The sequence below is a fragment of the Synchiropus splendidus genome, chromosome 10 (assembly GCF_027744825.2).
Source record: "Synchiropus splendidus isolate RoL2022-P1 chromosome 10, RoL_Sspl_1.0, whole genome shotgun sequence".
Lineage (NCBI taxonomy): Eukaryota > Metazoa > Chordata > Actinopteri > Syngnathiformes > Callionymidae > Synchiropus > Synchiropus splendidus.
In genome coordinates, this window is record NC_071343.1 from 22,973,459 (window position 1) to 22,993,856 (window position 20,398).

General features: G+C 42.3%; 2 protein-coding genes across 4 annotated transcripts; one reads left to right on the forward strand and one right to left on the reverse strand.

Moving 5' to 3' along the window:
* Positions 1 to 212: 212 nt before the first annotated feature.
* On the forward strand, positions 213 to 4,521 carry serpine3 (serpin peptidase inhibitor, clade E (nexin, plasminogen activator inhibitor type 1), member 3). 3 transcript variants are annotated; one of them, XM_053877462.1, is made up of 9 exons: positions 213 to 492; positions 1,114 to 1,389; positions 2,359 to 2,586; positions 2,668 to 2,910; positions 3,025 to 3,223; positions 3,307 to 3,407; positions 3,937 to 4,020; positions 4,186 to 4,269; positions 4,348 to 4,521. In XM_053877462.1, the coding sequence occupies exons 2-9, from the start codon at positions 1,137 to 1,139 to the stop codon at positions 4,398 to 4,400; spliced, it is 1,245 nt and encodes a 414-aa protein (XP_053733437.1). In that variant the 5' UTR covers positions 213 to 492; positions 1,114 to 1,136; the 3' UTR covers positions 4,401 to 4,521. The 3 variants fall into 3 exon arrangements, with proteins under 3 accessions (XP_053733437.1, XP_053733438.1, XP_053733436.1); XM_053877463.1 differs by having other exon boundaries at positions 2,671 to 2,910; XM_053877461.1 differs by having other exon boundaries at positions 2,359 to 2,910.
* A 359-nt stretch (positions 4,522 to 4,880) lies between these two features.
* Positions 4,881 to 20,219, reverse strand: ints6 (integrator complex subunit 6). The gene is made up of 18 exons (XM_053877774.1): positions 19,793 to 20,219; positions 19,601 to 19,678; positions 18,823 to 18,972; positions 15,697 to 15,786; positions 14,152 to 14,335; positions 11,387 to 11,512; positions 10,866 to 11,017; positions 9,912 to 10,064; positions 9,627 to 9,759; positions 8,316 to 8,410; positions 8,123 to 8,233; positions 7,780 to 7,995; positions 7,514 to 7,640; positions 7,293 to 7,435; positions 6,628 to 6,811; positions 6,198 to 6,554; positions 6,039 to 6,132; positions 4,881 to 5,972 (listed from the first exon to the last, which is right to left on the reverse strand). Exons 1-18 carry the CDS (start codon positions 19,901 to 19,903, stop codon positions 5,885 to 5,887), a joined length of 2,592 nt encoding a protein of 863 aa, XP_053733749.1. The 5' UTR covers positions 19,904 to 20,219; the 3' UTR covers positions 4,881 to 5,884.
* Between the last annotated feature and the right edge of the window lie 179 nt (positions 20,220 to 20,398).

A 20,398-nucleotide genomic window follows, 5' to 3' on the forward strand; every position in this document is an offset into this window, starting at 1 on the left:
TTTTTGCTACAAGAATTCTTATGAGGTCATAGTTACTCTTACATTCTGTATTGGACGTGCAAGTTAAAACGATGTTTCGCTTTGCTAAGTCACGTGTGTGATGTGACAGCGCGTTCAAGAGTCGTGTCATCGCGTGCTGCGCGTGCGCTCGGGGGGCTGTCTTCACGTCCTCTGCCTAGTCCGGGATTTGCTGTCCCGGGACATGCCCCGCTCCGCCTGGTTCCTTATAGCCCAAGGGGAGCCTGGAATCCGGGCCGAGTGGTACGGACGTCGCCGATGGAGACGGAGGACGCGGACCGCAGCTCTGCCCTTTAAACTGGTCTCATGACTGCGCGCAGACTCAGAGGACCAGTCCCGTAGGACCATAGGACCGGGACCACCATTCAGGGGGAGAACCGCATCCTGGGACGAGGAGAGGACGGACAGGAGCAACTGGAGCAGGACACCGCTTCCTCTCTCTCATTGGCAGCTTGTTGATTCACCTGCGGGCAGGTAAGACCGCTCATGTCCCGAGCATCTTTCTCAGAGAAATACTACTACTACTGTCTCCAGAGTATGTGTTAATATTTGTTTGGCATTGTTTTTTTTTTTCAACCAAGAAAACGGAATAATAATAATAATAATAATAATAATAATAATAATAATAATAATAATAAATCACTGTACATAATTTTAAAAATCATGTCTTTTTACATTGTGCATCCAAATAACTATCAACATTACAAGAGGAACTTGTCAATAAAATCAGGGCAAATCTGCTTTAAGTGATGCAAAGATTGTTTTAAGGATCAAAATGATTTCTTGTAATAATAATAATAATTATTATTATTATTCAAATGTTAAGTTACTATAGTACTTCATAAGGCACGCACTACATAACACTAATTTGCCTTGTCCTTCTCACAAAAACACATGCACACACACAAACATGACTGGGGAGGTTGAGTCCAGGAGAAGTTGTACAGTTAATAAATCCATAATCAAAACACTGACAGCAAGCATCAGCATGGTGTTGAGAACTTAGGTGTTTTAAGTTTGCATCAAATATTGTTCAAAAATGAAACAAAACAAAACTCCCACTTTAAACCGGTCTCTGGTTTCACCTCCTGACAGATATTGTGGACCTGCTGGAGGTCATGGGTCGCCTGTTGGAGGTCTTCTTCTTCCTCTGGTTGGTGGAGCGAAGTGGCTGCAGTCTTCAAAACAGCATGGGGGAGCTGCACACCAGGCTTGCCATCAACCTCTACCAGTCCCTGGTAGAGACAGAGAACCGGTCCAACCTGATCCTGTCTCCAGTCAGCATTTCCATCTCCCTGGGTCTGTTGCAACTGGGGGCCAAAGGCAACACCCTGGCCCAGCTGGAAGGGAAGCTGGGCTACAACGTCAATGGTAGGAGTCCAGGATGCAGTCTGTGAGGTGCTCCTCAGCGCTGGTGGTACCAGGTGGTGTCGCTGCTGTTGGCCATGCAGAGCCCAGTGGTGTCTGGAGCCGTAATACCTGCTCCACTCTCACTCTAATCTCATTAACCACTTCTGCTGCGGGGTGAGAGATTACTGAGCCCTCTTTACAAACAATATGAGAGTGGAGCTGTTGTTGCCTTCACATCCCAGAACTTTGGCCGCCTTAGGTCTGAGTTACCAGGCTGCCTCCTCACCATTTAGTCAAGTTGAACTGTACAAAGAGCTCACCTGAAACACGAGGAATGGTTACAAGCAACTATTGTCAGAGTAGGTGAATCACAATTCCTCGCTGAATCCAAGACCTCTTCACAGTGGTGTGATGATGCTCAAACGACACTCTGTTTTTCACATTATAAAGGGAAACACTTCCAGTTTAGTGTGCAGAACAATTTACTGGATATCTGGCAGGTAGATCCTGGGGTGAAGGAAAGATGGAGCGTATTAAGATGGAGGTGTGAGATGAATCCAGGGATCATTTCCAGCAAGCGCATACACCGACATGTTGGTGGAGGTCTGGTGCTCAGACCACAAAATTAGTCTGAAAATTTGATGTAAATCACAACATACAGTCAAATAACTTTAATGATTCAACTCTCCTGTGTCCATGGTGACAAAACATGCTACTCACATCCATTCCACACTACTTTCAGACACACGTCAGACAGTTACCACATAACTGCAGCAACACCATAAACTAAGTCCCAATATCAAGTGCTGCTCATATTCCTATGTAAATATGATCAAAATGGATCTTCTGCGTGAACAGTAATGGCAGACATAGGTATTTGCCAGTTGTCTTATCTCATTACCCATCTTGACCTGCACTCAGTTCTTTTGCATGGTGGGCATGGGAGGTGAAACACGATGTGACATGATGAAAACCTGTGTCCCCTCACAGACGTCCAGGTGCGGGACGTCCTGCTGCACTCCCAGGGCGACTTGAGCAACAGCAGTCAGGGCATGTGGCTCCAACAGACGTGCACACTTTTCATCCAGAGTGGCGTGCAGCTCCTCACCTCCTTCACCCAGCAGGCTGCTGCATGGTCCAACACTCGTGTGGTCCGGGCCAACTTCAGCGTGACCAATCACAATCGCAGTCAACAGGACCAGCTGAACCAGAACCACGGTGAAGACAGACATGATGTCTCTTCATATACTGTATACCCGCACTTGTTTCTGAACTCTTTCATGGTCATCTTCCTCACAGAAGAGATGGGATCCTCCCATTCCGGCAGCAGCAGCGGGGAGCTGTCAGGTTCCGGGGAGGCCCAGGCTGATGCCCTGTGGTGGGGTCATCGACTGCAGATGGCACTGGTCAACACAGTGGCCTTCAAGGGTGTCTGGCAGAAACAGTTCCAATTCACCAACACTCAGAACCTCCCCTTCATCCTCTCTGAGGGAACCACCATAAAAGTGCCCATGATGTACCAGGCCACAGAAGTCCGATTCGGTAATAGGCACACAATCTTGTCATCTTCATTCCACCCCAGAAATGTATATAGACCCAGACAAGATGGGGGCTCAGAGAGTTTTCAGTGAGTTTGACCGAGCCCATCTCTGACAGGTCAGTTCAGAACCCAGATGGGCCAGCGGTACACGGTTCTTGAGCTGCCGTACCTTGACCGCTCTTTGAGCCTTCAGGTGCTCCTGCCCAGTGAGAGGAAGGCCCCACTGTCCTCACTAGAGACCCAGCTCACTGCTCGCCAGCTGGCGTCCTGGGACGTCGGCCTTCGCAGGACCAAGATGGACATCTTTCTGCCCAGGTGAAGATGACTGAAGATGCTGTGAGAGTCCTTGTTCCTCCATTTTACAAGGGCATAGTGCTGACAGTGTGTGTCCCCAACAGATTTAAGCTGCAGAACAAATTCAATCTGAGGACAGTGCTTCCAGCGATGGGCATCAGTGATGCCTTCAACCCAGCAGCTGCAGACTTTACAGGAATATCAGGTCAGCGCATCTGAAGGTCATGCACTGTTGGTATGAAACACTGAAGACCCTCCGGTGACCTTTAAACTGGAGGGTCTTTTATCACACTCAACAAGTGCGTGTCTAGCGGTAGGTCAATATGAGGCGTTGCTACCTTATACCATGTTGTAGCAGAGCCAGACTCGGGGTAAAGTAAAAACATCTCTGGATCAATTCAGTTGCTGTATCAGATTTTTTGTGCTGCACCTCGACTGTCAACTGTCACACAAATTGTTGATAAGGCATTAAAGGTGTGCTACAGATTAACAACAGTGTGGCATCAAATGGTAGGGCTTTAGAGTTGTATGTTGTCAAATGGAATTTCATGTAAAGGTGTGAGTTGTACCATGTGATTTGTATTGTGTTGTGTTCTGTAAAGCATTCTGAAAGCGTCACCAAACTGCATTTTAATAGAAACTTTGTATTGGAGAATAACTGTGTGTCATGTTGCACACTCACAAGATCTTTTTTTTTGACTTCTTTGCGGATTTCTGTGCCTCTTCCCCATCAGATGAGGGTCTTTATGTGTCGGACGCTTTCCATGACGTCCGGATAGAAGTGACGGAAGATGGAACCAAAGGTGCTGCTGCCACAGGTGAGGAACTGTACCTGTCACGCTCAGTGTGCTGTCACCTGTCTGTGAATCACGTTTGTCTTTTCATGCCCTTTCGTCATGGTTAGTTCATACACCTTTGACTGAATAAATGTGACTCAGCGTTAGTTGTAAACCAAACTGAATGAAAACCTGCTCCCATCACAGCCATGGTTCTCCTCAAGCGTTCGCGGGCCCCAGTGTTCAAAGCAAACCGACCTTTCCTATTCTTGCTGCGACAAACTAAGACAGGTACCTCACTGTCCAGATTCCATCAAAATTGTTAAAGAACAAAAAAAAAACATGATTGAATTTGGTCTTGTGTTTCAGGGGCCATCTTGTTCATGGGTCGTGTGTTGAATCCAGCCAGCCAGTCACCTTGAGCCTCCACCCTTTCTCTCTCTCTCTCTCTCTCTCTCCCCCACACAAACACTGCATCAAAGTCTGACAACCACTATTTATTCATGGACCAAGCAGAAGGGAACTTCTGCAAGAGGGACAAAATATATGTAAATATCTGTAAATAAAATTTTATTATGTTTTTACAGTTTTGTCTCCTGTGGTTACTTTGCAGAAGTCATTATGGTCTCAGTCTGGCATCACAAGTGTGGACATGCTCACCATTACCCATTCATTTAATTGCCACCATGATTGATTTAATAATTGACATCAATTAGTAGTTAAAATGATAGTCACCTTCGAACAGGACAGGAGTCTTTTCAGGAGATTTAGACTCCTTACAGTTATGAGGATCTGGTCATAATGTAATGGCAGATCTGTTTCCCCAACAACCCAAACTGCGTCAACAGGTTAAGATGCAAGAGCAGAAAAGAGGCGGAGAAATCAAGTGCACTTGACCCTCTTTTAGTGAACACTTTTATTCCTGGCCCTTCACAGTGTAAAATAGAAACTTTATTCATGGAAATACTTACAAAAAGGCCATTCATGTACACCGAACATTCTCTTTAGATAGTTCTCTAGGCTTATTTACAACTTTACAGTGTGTTGAAAATACTCTTTTGGTAGCCGCTTCGTCACAAATGAACACAAGTATGGCAGATGTTGGTCCCTGTCCAGGGAGGGAGGGGAAAGGAATCCACCGTGCGAAGGTGGGGAAACAAGATGGTTTAAGGTGGGCAGAGAGTAGCAGCGGTAGTAACAGTGACTCTGGTCATCACCATCCATTTGTGTTGCATATCAGCTAAAAGAAAAGATCCACACAGTTATTGCTGATGGTGATGCACTTGAGTCAGAACCTGAGCTTTGACTGACACTGGAGGACGTCCAGTCGTCTGTGACTACACTTTCCAGATTGAGGACGGTGTCAATTAGTGTGAGCTTGATGTAGAGACCATCAGATTAGAGCTGCAGTGGAGTGCCGATGTATGGAGTGTAGAAACTATAGAGTTTCTTTTAAGATTTCGAGATTCAGCATTTGTTCTATCCTGCCAACAACATTGTTTATTCGTTAGCTGTTAGCTCAGAATTGGCAAATGAAGCTTCATGAGTTTACTGTGTATTCCCAGACTGCATCACTAATCCGTGTTGAAAAAAAAGAAAAAGCTATTTAGAAGATGTCATTTTATAAAAACAAAAAAAAATTTGAAAAGCAGTCGGATTTTAATTGCACATTTTAAATGTGACAAACTCAAAGGAACTTGAAGACTAGCAGAACTGTCAGTGCACACCTTGTCCGACAATTCGTCACTTTTTCACAGGCCAATGAACTTCCTCATTGAACCAAAGTGCTTGGACACATTCCAGCCCCCCTCCCTCCTCAAAGTGCTCGTCTCTTTCTGGGTCAGGGTCTGAATTAATAAGTTAAATTTTGAGAAAACATGAAGCAGGTCTCCTGAAGAGAGTCCAATCAGAGTGAGTCCACGTGGTTCATGGATCTATTGTGAATCTCCTCCAGGAAATTCTCCAACTGCTCGATCAGAACACGCTTCTTAAACCTTGACAGAGAAGCGTTTTTTAGCACTCACATAATAAACAAAACACACAATACACCGTTTCATTACCGTGCAGCTTCTTTGATGATGTTCTGGAGGAAGATGAGTCTGGTGTCAAGAGTTCCCTGCAGTTGTTTTAGGAGGTGGAAGATCTTCTCATAGTCTAAAACCAAAACCAGATTTAAAGTTACTTTCATGAGTGGTCAAAATGGTCTACTGAGTACATACGTCGGCCAGGCTTCCTGATCTCCTTGATGATAAGTGCTCTCAGATCGTTGTTGACCTTAGTGGTCTCAGTGAGGATGTGCTTCTTTAAGGCCGTGGGTGAAAGGTATCTAGGTGGCTGGTCGTCATTCAGTACCGGATCCACGACCATGTCTCTACCAGGCGACAATCCTTCTCGTACCCGACCATTCTCCTCTTCACCTCTGTGCTGGTGCTCTGGTATACTTATTGGGCCGGTGTGGTTCTGAAGAGCAGCCGGTTCTGATGTGTCACGATCTGATTCTGAACTTCTGCCCGGACTGTAATGGTTCTGGTGGAGATGGTTGATAATAAGGTCTGGTTCTGGTCCACCTAATGAGTCTGAAACACACAGGTCGAATGATTGTGTAGCTGTTGTTGGCTATGCTTTAATCTTTATAGCTAGTTGACTCACCTGATGAGGATCGAGGGCTAACGGGCGGGGTCACAGGGGGTGTGTAGGCCCGGCCCAGACGAAGCAGAGGTGACATGCACCGGCGTCTTTTGGGTCCACCACCTATCACGTTGTTGTCTCCGGGTCGCTTCCCTTTGTTCTGAGGGCCTGTCACAAACTCATCTGCCTCGTCGATCATCATGCCCTGAGCAACCAAGAGTCAAACACATGAGGTCACAGGTCTCAAGAGCAACTTCACGCTGCATAATTCATTAACCGCACATCACCAAGAATTGACACTACAACAGCCATTAGTATAAATGTGTTGAAAATCCTAACATATTTATACTAATCTCTGAAATTGTACAGCAAGATAGAAGACAATTACGACTGGGGGCTGAAAACCCCCCATCTCCTCCATGCGGTGACGTTGGTGGGAAAATGCACTGCTACAGATATCTACAGATATATGATATCCTGTATCATACATCAACAACAGTGCACTCTGAATGTGTTGTGGATATTTTCTGTCTACTATATTTACAAACATCATGTATATTACAGTGATATATACTATGCATATTTTCAAACAACAACACTCTCCAGAAGCCTATAAAAAAACCTCACTCAACAGTAGTAGTACAAGTTCACTAGAGAAGGTTCAGGTATGGCTAGATCTGGTTTACCTTCTTGTCTAACTTGAAAGGGTTTCCAAATGTGTGGACTCGTTTGGGCTGCTCAGGGTCTGCGTCTCGAAGAGGCTGAGGGGCTGCTTTCAGGAAGTCCTGGTAGTTTCCCATCTGAGCTATTGGCACGCTGTGGAGCTGGTCTGCACACGGACACAAAGTTAGTGAAGGCACATTCAAATCAGTGAGGCCTCACGTAAGATAAGGGTTTAGGTTCTTACCAGCATCATGTCCCCTCAGGGCACAGACGCTAGTGTTCAGCAGGTTACGCCTCATCCGGGAGAGCTGATCCAACAGGTGGCTGCGAGGAATGTCGTAGGGATTTCTAAAACTCTGCGGCTTTAGACTCTGAAAAAAAGCAACAATCTTTTCAAATGAACTGAAATTTAAAAATCATGAGAATCAACATGCTTTACATGAAGGCGACATTTTAGTAACAATATTTTGACAATTGTCTACATTGATCAAAGTGCCAATGCGGTCAAACCTTGTTGAGGTGGGCCAAGTGAAAGCCCTGGAACTCTTTGGGATTGAGCTCTAAGGGCATATTGGGGAGTTCTCCAGTGAGATTCTGCAGCTGCTGGATGAAGTCCCGACGTCGAGCAAGGGAAATGCCGCCTCCCCGCCAGCGGACCCTTGTGCCAGATTCCGGTGGTGGTTTTTTACCCACTGAGCCGATCAAGCGGTCATATTCTATTTTGGTCTGCAAAGGACAAACAGACGTGCATCACTGATCATCACATTTACACTTTACATCAACAAACATGTGCTAAGGAAACCATTACACCGAGACAAAGATCTGGACTATCCGATGTGAAAGTGATTATTACCTGCTGGCTGAGCTTCTTCAGGTAAGAGACCACGCTGTAGCTCAGTCCGTACTCCATGTTCTCTGCCAGCAGGTTTGGAGCTCCCATAATTCTCAGTGCCTTCCTTAAAGACTGCGAGTAGAACACAGGAAGAAGACAGTCAACCGTAGCTGCAGGGGCAACAAGGACACATACAGGAGGGACAAAGACTTACCCCGATGTAGTAAGGAGGCATAGTCTTAAGGTAGTTCTCAAATGACTGTCGCCATTTGAGTGTGGGCTTGAACTTGTGCACTTTAATCAAGTCGTCTGGGATGAGAGCAGGTAAAACACAAATTTGTCTAAATGAATACTGTCCTTGAGGAGAAGGATCAGTTTTGGCACCCATACACAGCATTTATTACATTAAACAGACACATGCTTTTAATACTAAATGTTACGTTTGCTGCACTCCACTGACAAAGGTTTGTACAAGCAATTCATAACAAAAAATGATTTAAGACACTTGACTTAGTTGATCAAAATATGGCCCCCTAATTGATCCAGCTATAAAGAGCTGATTGACAGACAGCCGCGTAATTTGAGAGTTAATATTAATTAATTGTTAACATGTTAATTTGAGAAAAAGGAATGTTTTGCTGTAAAACTTAAACATAAAACCTAGCATTTGATTAACTTGCTAACCTTATCTGAGCTGCGTGTGACAATCAGTGAACAGGTTTATTAGGGATCGTGACAATACAACTTACCATCACCACTAGTGAGGGGTGGATGAAACAGTATTGCAGGGTTGATACCAATTTTTCAGGTGGCGCCCATGGATCAGAAATGTGAGGTCTCATTAAATTAAATGTTCATGTCTAAACATTTTACAATACACAGTGCCATCTGGTGGCCTCTGAAAATCAGGATGGTTTCCTGATACCTCACCAACACTTCAATACCACGTCACGACAGCTCATCCACCCATCACTAATGACAACACAGCAGCCAAAAAAGGGACTAAACAGAAAACATCACTATTTTGTTGATATAATACAGTGTCTCTTGACCTGTCTGCAATGTCACCTCGAATGAACGCAGCACTTAGCAGTCAAGGCAGTAGCTTGTAATGGGGTGAAAATAGATGACATCTAATCACAAATCAACTACACTCAGAAAATGCAAATGCTCTGCCAATAAAGAGTCTTTAAAAGAACTAAAACTTGTCTCCCTGACTGGAAATTGAACCCCAACCACGCTGGTGAGAGTGTTACATGCTGACGCTCAGCCATCCAGGGAGTATTGAGACCACAAAAGTGTGTACAATATCCCAGTATCTTGCGAATTGATGATCCGGATAAATACCGAATTTCAATCATTTGTTCCTCGTCCCATTTCCTGAAAATTTCATCCAAACCCACAACGAGGTATTGAAGTATAATATGACAGACAGTTTAAGTGGCCCTCTATCTGAGCCCCATGACAATTGGAATGTAACATCCCCTGGTTAAAGGTAATGAGATGGCGAGGAGGTGATTCTTACCCAGGAGAGGAAGCAGCACAGGGTAGTTGTAGGGCATCACAAACAGGTTGACGCAGTTGAGAGCAGTGCTGGCCTTCAGGTACCCAAAGGGTTGGCCCAGGTCACTGTACTTGGCACTGTTGCACACAAACACCTGACGAAAGACACAATGAGAGAAAATCAAGTTGAAATCAAGCAATCATTTGTTATTTGTTACTGTTTCAAAACGATACACTAAATCTGCCCTGACTGCAATGACTACAAAGACCGCAGTTGTCGGTTAAGAATCCAAAGCGTTTGCTGTACCTGCCAGCAGGTGTGGGGAGACTTCCTCTCCAGAATGTACTGCGTGAGAGGTGACGGCTCCAGCTCATATTTATCAAAGGGCACCTTGTCGATCACCATGGGCTCGGCATCCAGACAGGAGAAGCGTATGTGAGGGTGAGCAGAGCGAGGGGGCTGGATGGGGCATACAAACACAGATTTCCTTGATAAGACTGCACCCATTTAACATGACATTTGAAAACACTATCAATAAGAAGTTTTACAGTAAATTTCACAAGGATTTATGTATTATTTTTAAAATAAAAGGAGAGTTTTGGAGTCTTGTACAATCACACTAAAGTTTATCCATTTAAAGTACCCATGTTACACTTGTTGCTGCTTTTGAGGTTGTCATTTTGGCTTTTGGAGTCTTCAGCATGCACATGAAACAAAGAGTAAGACATAGAGGAATAGTGCTGAGTGGGCTGTTTTTCCCCATAAAGAGAATCATTGCATTTCAATAGTCCGGTAATTGGTGCTAATTTGAATCATTTGATGACAAAAATGTATTCCAGCATCCACATGTTTATGCATTAAATTAATTGTTCAATTAATTTACATCAAGATTTGTATTTGTTGAACTACTGAAATCATGAAAGCATGTGCCAAAAATGTCCTAACATGTGCAGCAAAGGAAGGCATTTGCCTACATGCAATGAAGAACAAGCCAACAACTGTAAACGGCTGACATGATCCTTTTTGGAATCTGTATGTAACCTGATGTGTCTTTGTGAAGAGACACTTGGAACTAGAGCTTTGTTGTCTGTCTGTTACAATACACTTATTTTCTTCATGAGCAAGGTAAAAATCATCATTAGAAAGAGAGAAGATTCAACCAATTTAAAAATAAGTTATGCATTTAAAAGAATCAAAAATAGTACTTTGTTTTATTCAAGTAGAGTTGTCCAACACACAACAACAGTAGTTTCTTCTCACCAGTGTGGGGGAGTTCTGGTCTGGCCAGAAGGCCTCTGGGATGGGCCAGTGGCCGATGGGAACACCGGTTTTAGGGTTGGGTCGAACGTAAATCAGCTTATGACAACAATGCCAAGGCTGCGGGCCTGACTTCCCCGTCTCAGGAAGAGCGTCTGCACGGAAGAGCAAAGATGGATCATCTATATGAACATCAGACAGAAGTAGCTCAGAGAACTTAATAATATAATAATTCAAAGTTAAAGGGTGTCAGTATGAGCTCAGCAGAGTGACCTCAGGGGAAAATTAATATAAATAACATACATCAATATAAGACTTCCCAATTGTGAATTAGAGTGGGTCAGCAGTACTCAACACAACTCTTATGTATGGAAAGAGATGCTAATGGAGGCAACCCAAAAATGTTTATTAAGCAACAGCCGCCTGGCACTAACATATTTTGCTCGTCTTTGATAGGCTTAGTGTGGTCTAACCATCTGCTAAACTTCACACAACCTAATGCCGATCATTGATGTATCTCTTACCCTCTAAAGGTGGGGGGTCAGGTCCTGTCTTCTCAAAGTTGATCACCACTCCACTCTGAATCTTCTGCACCAAAGACTCCAGACACTGGTTCAACATACGCTGAGAGAACACGCTGTATGAGCGTCCTGCGGGAAAGAAACATGGCCATCATGAGTGGCACACGATGTGTTCGATCATGTTTCACTGTTCTTTGAAGAAATTTGTTTCTGAGAAATGTAAACAGATCAACGAAATATTTAGTGGTGACAGAAACCAGGTGTTGCATAATAAACCACATTAAGATCACATGATCCCGATGGAACCTCACTAATGCAGAATGATTGCATACAATGGCGATATAATCCAGCCATCCACACCAGCTACTGGCTCCAAACTTAACCTGTAGTGACCTTGCAGCGCACTCGTTCACTCTCTCAGTTGAACAGTGGCTGGCTGAGAGTCAGTCCTGCCATCAGCATTACCATGCAGGCATGACATGCACACCGTCACAAAGAATGGTGTCATGTTCCGCTTTGCACCCGCCCAAAGTTTGGTACCAGTTGTCCACAGGCATGACCTAGGTGTTTAATGCTGACTGAAAACTGCAATGATGACCACAATGAGCACCAGGACCAATAAAACATGTGGAGGAATTATTCCATAGGCATGCAAATGACAAATGGCATGAATGATATGACTGTGTTAAAGCTCTGCAACTTGGGGTTATCGACCCATGTGTAATTATGATGAGGCCTCTAGAAACACCTAATATAGAAAAAGAAAAGTATCATTTTACAAACCTAAAAGGCAGACAGTATGAATATTCTCCCGGACTAAACAAGCATGTTGCCTTGAAGCTTTCACAGTAAACAACATCAATAAAGATAAAATTGGAAAATGATCCACAATGAAGATAAGGACTGCCGAGTCCTTGCAGTTTTGTTTTGTTATTCGTTTGCAAGTGTTATTGTGGTTAAACCTTTAATGGAAAATTAATTTAAAACGCATTTTCTATTCTATATTTGCATACATTCAGCATATTATAACTGCAACCAATAGTACAATGACTTACTTAAGCGCTTTGCAGCGCTGGAATCATTTCCAACAGAGACACACAGCATCTAACCAAAATACATATCAATGATTGTGTTGCTTATCAACCTCAACATTATGACCACCTTGTTACGTCAGCATGTACCCCCAACCTTAGCTGCCAAAGTAGCAGCCATTATAGCATGCTTCAACCTGCAGTGACGTGTGCATCTTTACAATCTGCATTATATTCTAAATGTCTTGACGTAAGGCCGGAAATGATTACACTTGTCTGGAGCCCTGCAACAACTCTGAGGCATGTTGGTGTATAGTTGCTGTATTTTCAGGACAGGACGTGCCACATGCTCCATTTATGACACCCTAGGTTCCCAATATGTAACGAACATTTCCATGGATCTATGGATCTATGGATCTAATTGAATCGTTGAATCTGACCACACCATCTCATGACTTTTGTCCCAATGACTGAGATCCTGAGCAACATAACAAAAACAAAAGTACAACAAAGTGGATTCTATTTCATGTTGCTTTCACTTTGCTAAACATACTTGAACTCATAGGAACCCTTTTATAACACATATTAATGGATAATTTATTGTGCAGGGAATGATACAACTATGAGCTATTATGATCTTGTACTATAGTAAACGCAGGATTAGAGATTGGAATACTGGAATGGTAAAATCGAATCTGAACATTATTCACAGTGAGTAACTTCATGTCAGAAATGCATTAATATTTTATTGGGCTTTTAGACTAAAAAACACATCGGTCAGACAACACAACTATTTTTTTATAATAAAAAATGACTAATGTCACATCTACTTGAAAACACATGCTGCTATCAGATGTGGAACGTAAATGAAATGGAAGTTCTGAGTGTTATCTCAAAGATCATCCAAGACCTTGAGCCTTGGTCTTATTCAGGAGAAAAACAACTGCCGCAGATTAAGGTGGCAGTTGAGAGAAACAAGACATGCTCCATTAGTTCGATGATTGAAAAAAAAAAATCTAGGTATGGGAAAGTATTGACTACTTCTTTGATCTCATATTCAAATTGAGGAACATTTTTGTATGATAAAGCACAAATTACATGGCCAACGGAACCCTTTGTTGCAACACCATGAACACACAGAAAAGACATCTAGAATGGTGAAGTATTCAGCAGGAAGCACATGTATTTTGAAATGCTTTACAGAGCTAAAGGGGAAGTTGTTGTCTATTTATAGTAAATGTTGTGAGTTTGTCCAGCGCACACTAAGATTCAAACTTGGTCAGGCAGGTTCAATATGTCCCAGCATCACATTCCCATTTACTGCACTAGAACAAAATCATTATTAGATTACATTATTGTCATGTTCATACAATTAAAACACTCAGGATTGTTCAGTAGTTATGTCGTTATTTGCCCACTTGTTTGTAGTTTAGTTGTTCATACAGAGTTACATTTAATTTGGTAAAAATATAGACAACATTTGAGAATATTAAATAGAAACTCTATATTATGCTAAGTGATTTCCATTTGTTTTCATGATTACATTATTGTGTATTTAAAATGGGCAATTGTGATATGGATATACTCAGAAAAGGGGCTTGTATTAAAAAAACAAGTGTCATCTGAGATATTACCCCACTGGGGGTAACAATGCATATTAGTGGATTAATTACACAGTAACACAGTTCAAACCACACACTCATACTTTTTTGAGACTGGCACCATCTGTAAACATACCTCCAGTTACTTCACACATTGGGGTGATGGGAGAATCATCAGTGGGGACCCCACCAAGGGGTTCAGGCTCCACTAAAGCGTTACCAGGGATACGCAGAACAAGTGAGAACAGACGCTGATCCCACCGGAAGGGTTCTTTGGTCAGCTCACTCCCTGGTAGAGGTGTGGTGAGAGGCAGATGAAGCTGGATGAAGACAAGGGAACATGACTGTAGTTATACATAAAAAAAAAAAAATCACAGGTAATGATCATCAAAGATTATTTAGAAAATATTCCTGTAATAATGTCATTAAGTGGTGAAAGCACAAGTGCTAATGACAGGCTTTTATAGATTAAGGTTTGAGGTATGGTCAGGATAATTCAGTATGCATTGGAATATACCATGATCAATATCATTTTCACAATTTTGGGAGAAAACTGTATCAGGAATGTCTTAAACTAGCCAAAACTGTGGTCCTTGGTCCTTGTTGCTATTATTAGTCCACAATTCCATGACTGAAAACATTCGGACAATGTTCAAATGTCTTCAGTTAGATTGATACAAAACAAGGTCTTGGTTACTTGCTAACAAAAACGGTTCTTTACCAGTTAACTTTGTCAGGCTAGTTGTGGAATAGTAATGATATGATATATGTGTACCACAAGCACTAAATATCTAACACTTTGTCAAAGTAAATAGTTTGCTGATATACAGTCACATCACATCAGTAAAGCTTTCAAATAAAGTGCAAAGTAAGACTGAAATTAAACCAAGTCACTTTTCCAGATTTATTCAGACCGTTTGTGCGTCTTTTTTTGTCAGTTGGTGACTGACATATGTAAGAACAAATCTAAAGACCTGACTACCAAAATTACTATTCTGAACCATAACATGCCTGAAAATGTTGGCTATCTACGTGCAGCTCTGTATACAGTGTGATAGTGTCATATAACATTCCTTTTGACCGGGTTTGTGTTGACTGCATCATCAGCAATTTACACACTGAACAACAGAATTTGAATCTGCATGTTTTCGGTTTAATTGATGCATTCTTGACCTTTTCAACAAAGAATGTTCCAGGTGGGTTCAAAGCCAAAATGAGGGCCAGACATTGTTAGATCCATAGCAGCAGCATTTCATATGAACACCAATAAGGCAGGTTTGAACAACTCATTTGAATAAAAAAGTCGATTTCATTACAGTGGCATCTTTATGATTCACAACAAAGATAAGGCAGAGAATGTCCTTTAAGGATGTTGGGATGTGCGGTGTAGGAGTGGTGGTGTAGGCGTGAAGCAATAATAGGACTCTGCTTTGTTACATATTAACTTCCAGTATCAAATGGAACACAAAAAGTTGCATATTGAGGAAATAATATCTTTTGAGATTGGATTTATTAAATAGAAACTCGACTTGGATTGAAAGGCAACTGCACTGCAGAGTGGACAGAAGGGGTTTGCCCTTTCCTCAGTCCGCTTGCCTATAAAAGGTACTATGAATATGAAGGAGATCCTAAATCAATCTATCAGGACAATTTAAATGTGCCCAGTGATAGTGAAACTGACCTCATCTTGGACCCCGCTGCTGCTGGTCAGCTTGTTGCCATCTGTGATGGCGATGATGATGGCAGGTTCCAGGAAAAAAGGGTTTCTTCCCTACAGTGACAGGAACAAGAGCAAGTCAATCCAGATGCTCCGATTAAACAATGTAGTCTTTCAAATAAGCATAAAGTGATGAAGACTGGAGGAAAAGCATAACTGGGGCCTAGTGGGGAGAAGTAATATGGAAGATTCGAAAAAATAAATACATACGGATTATATTATATTATATTATATTATATATTATAGCGCGCACTGAAATATTAGCCGCACACACTAAATTTAAGAAGGAAAACAGATCCTGTTCACACATAAGCTGCAGCGGTCAGCCTCGGGTGCATTGGCGTGGTCTGTGCCGTAGAAAGGTAAGTGGTGCATCTGGCTTAAAAAACACATTAGGCTCATTTATAAACTAGATTTGAAATCGGAGTCCTGCATCGAGTTGACTCATAACTCCTCACATCTTTTAGTTATATTAAAATGCTCATAGATGCGCTGTTTTCGCCCACATGTCCGAAGTTCCGACACCACAGCCGGTCTCAGCTGCTTATTCTCATCTCTGGTCTTCTAGGAAATGCTCTGTTGGCGGAGCTGCGGACACACGGGCTAAACCTGCGCTGTAAGGTGAATAAAGCGCCTGTGATTTCAGTTTGATGTGACGAGGAGCATGATACTCTTTAGCATGTAAAAAACCATACATTAGCTGGGTCACTGTATAAGCACCATGGTTCAGACTCAGAGAAAAAAAATAGCAGCTAAGGAATAAATTACTGTATACTTGGAAAAATTCAAGGGTTAATGGAAAAAAAATGACAATAGAAATCCCACCTGAAAAAGGCAAAGAATGTTAGCTAGTTTTACTCCTAACTTAATTGTGACATAAGTCATGTTAAAAGACCTGCCGATGTTTAACTTTTGGACAGGTCTGTCTATCGTCCTCACCAAAATAAGCCTTAATACGGTTTGCCCCTCTTGCCCACTTGTGTCTGTCATGCCACACTGAAAGCACTCGATCAAAGTTTGGCTCGTGAGTGTCTCAAGAAATCAACATCTTAAGTGATAGTGGACATACAGAATATAGTCATCTCAATTAAACCTCTGAAGCATGCTTGTACAAACACCAGAGAACGCAGCACTACAGGCCATACTCCAGCTCTCAGTGCAGAATGAAGATGAAAGTCGAGCATTAGCCACAGCGATTACCTCAGTTGAGTGTTCAACCTCAATACAGTCGGACAACTCCTGTCAGCCAACTGACACGCACACAGTGTAATGGATGCTCTGCTCTGACAGACCGGTTATCAGTCGGAGATGTGAACTCACTTAGAAGTCAAACACTGGCGCATGAAGCTGTCCACATTCACCAACGGTCTCAGACAGAGCTCGATACAAGCAAGACCCTCTTCTTTAAGAGTGACCATGGCAACCAACTCTTATTCAATCAAAACCCATTCTTAAAAAACAAGTCTTTTGAGAGAGAATTACTACTCTGGCTAAACGTCATTACAAATCGGAATGATGCAAACCTAGATTCTAAATTGATTCAATTAGTTAGAGGAAATTTGACATTTGTAATCATGAGAGAGTGATTTATTGCACATTCCTAGTACTGCTGAAAGCACAGTACTAGTGTACAGGAATCACTAGGAGCAGGGACATATGAGATGCAGTACATGTAGTACTGAATGTGCATCAATGGGGGAAAAAAGATTCTGTAACTTTCTCACCTTACGTCTTTCTTGTTTACAAAAATGTAATGAGGGGCTTGCTGGCTCCCTTTCTACTGCTATATGTTGTCTTTTCAGGGGACAGGCAACTCAGATGCCTAGCAACCCTTAGGGCGCTTTGTTACTGTAGAGGGAAGCACTCCAGAGGAATATTAACTCCCTTGCAGGTTACTCTATCTGTACTGATGGAGAAATCTCTGCTCACATGTACAGTCAGGTTTTACACACCGTCACCTGGACAAGTAGACATTTTCATCATCACCAGAGTGTCGTCTGACTATAATCACTACGGTAACATGGGCACCACTGCCACACACGTTGATTGTTTTTAAAATCATCACTAAACACCTCACTCCTTTCTGGAAATAGAGGTTAACAGAACTCATACATTTTAAAGTGACTGTGACAATTTGGCCACTAGAGTCCCCCAGAATATCATTCAGCAAAATTACACGTATGTTAATACTCCAGCATCCAGTTGCCATCATTTTCCACCTAGGCATTAAAATATTTCAAATATACTCGTGTCTATGCTTTATCACTTCAGATGCGCCCAAACAAAAGCTTAGAAAAAGTGGGGTTATACCACACAACATGAAAAAAGCTTATTCAAATAGAAGCAGCCACCTTTGTGAGGAGAAAGATGTTGACAAATGAATCAAAGGAATGGCAGACTACCATTTGCCCAATAATAATTCTATCTCATTTGTCTGTCCTTAAAGCTGACTTTAATGTTCAAATCACCACATTTGGTGATTTAAACTTCAAAGGCAACTGTGACCATTTTGTAGTTAATAGAAAGCAAGCCTCAGATCAGAAATAAAATGCTAAAAACCTGTTCTACTAATACAAATGAAGTAAATATGAGCCAGCAGTTTTGTGTTTTGTATCTGAACCTTGAATGTTGCAAATCTTAATACAGTTAACATTTAATATTAATTGTATAAAGCTGCTTACTATTGAAACAGCTTACCAATGTCTATACAGTTCATCTGCTACATCATTCATTTTAGCAGCTTTCAGATTCTAGGTTGCACTAATACGTTGCCACTACTGGGCAGTTTCCCATGTTTCAAATGAGTAAGACTCTCCATCGCACATTGATGACCCTAAATTTGCGTAGTCATTGAATAAATTTAAACTAAAAAAGAATCCTAAGAATTAAGAAGACAATTACATCGTTATGAATGTAATAAAACTGCAATAACAGATCATTGAGGTTAATCAAGCATGTAAAACATTGTAAAATGTATACCGACGTAGGTGTTTATGATAGGGGCAGTATGTGTGTAGGTGGTTGATGCTTGTATGACTGGAAGGGGGCTACAGGGATGGTATTCGTGTTCATCTCTTTGGCACTACATACCTGTCCATAGTTGTCTATCCCAGTGACTAATCTATTGAGATTGAGTAAATCAAAAGCGGTCCTGAGGGACTGGCCAATGGTCGTGAGTCCAGTGGCCTGCAGGTTCCTTAGCTCTGTCATGAAAGTGGCGTGGCTCTCTTTCCATCCAGCCTTTATAGGGATGAGATTAATCAGTAACAGAGCAATTTTGACAGAAAAAAAGTCAAGTAATGCCAAATATGTGGCACACAAAACACACAAAAGATAATGACTGTGAAGAAATAAGCCATAGGTTTCTGTAAGTACGACATTCACAATACAAAAATGGGACACAGTTTTAACTAATTCAATTTGAACAACAAAAACACATTTGCCACATATTTCCCCTTGGTCACCCATCCCATCAGTTTCGTCACTTCATGCTCGGTAACAGTACAACAGGTCATGTAGCGGCTCAAGTGAGTCTGTACTTGTGGTGACATACTAATTTATATTAATGTTTTAACTAATCTTTTGAATATGACAGTCATAAAAATGGAGGGTTGTAAATATTCTTAACAAGATAAGTTGGGTGGTCTGTCACCCCCTCCCACCCAGAACCCACCTCGCTGTATAAATAACGGCCAGAGTTGCCTGATCACATTCAAACAAAATGTCGGCCATGTTTTAAAAGGGGTATGAAAGCTCCTCCTGGAGATTTCCTCGACACAATTGATGTAGTGATCACAACGTGGCGTGGCGATGGAGGGACAGATCGAGACAGTGAAAAGCTGGACATGACCCGAAAAACAGATTCTACCTTGATCCCGAACGGAACGTCTTCATAATTTACCAACATATACCGGTCCCCACGACTCGCCGGATCTCTCCCTCGGAGCTGTGGAAATAGTAGACAATTATCAAAGAGAGATTCTGACAGCCGGGCGAGCAGATAATATTACGTGAACCGGGAGATCCCAAATATTATATATGTGTCCCGTGGTTACAGTACCTTCATAAAAGTCTCAACAGCGCCTTTTGCTATATCCAGATAGGTAGTGCCCAGATGGGTGCGCTGGTTCATGGAAGCGGACGTGTCTATCAGAAAAAGTAAAACGGGCATAATGGTGGTAATAAGACGTTCTGCATGGACTTGGTGTCAGTACAACCAGTCAAAAAAATCTTTTGTTCTCCTGCCGCCTGTGTCACCCCTCAGCTAGCTAGCTAGCCTAGCAGGCTGGCTAACTGTCTCACACATTCTTTTCGAAAAAAGTGTCAGAATTGTGAGTGCCGCAGCCCTTTCCTGGCAAACTAGATTAAAAACCTCAAACCCTAGGGGCAGCTTGTTGACTGAAGAGGGTTATTGATAATATGTACACTATTTTTCTAATTTTTCTAAGTTTCATAGTAACAAAGTTCACCTCCCAGTGCTGCTCTACCCTCACTGATCGCACTATGCGTTGTCTACTGGTTATACCCACAGCCTCGCGCCAGGCCCCGCCTATCGCGTGCTCTCTCAGTGTCACATGTGAACTGGACGAGCGTTCATTTGATGGAAGGCTCCATCATTACCATATCCAAATAAGGTAAGGTGGGACTCATCTGCGCATGTTCGCTT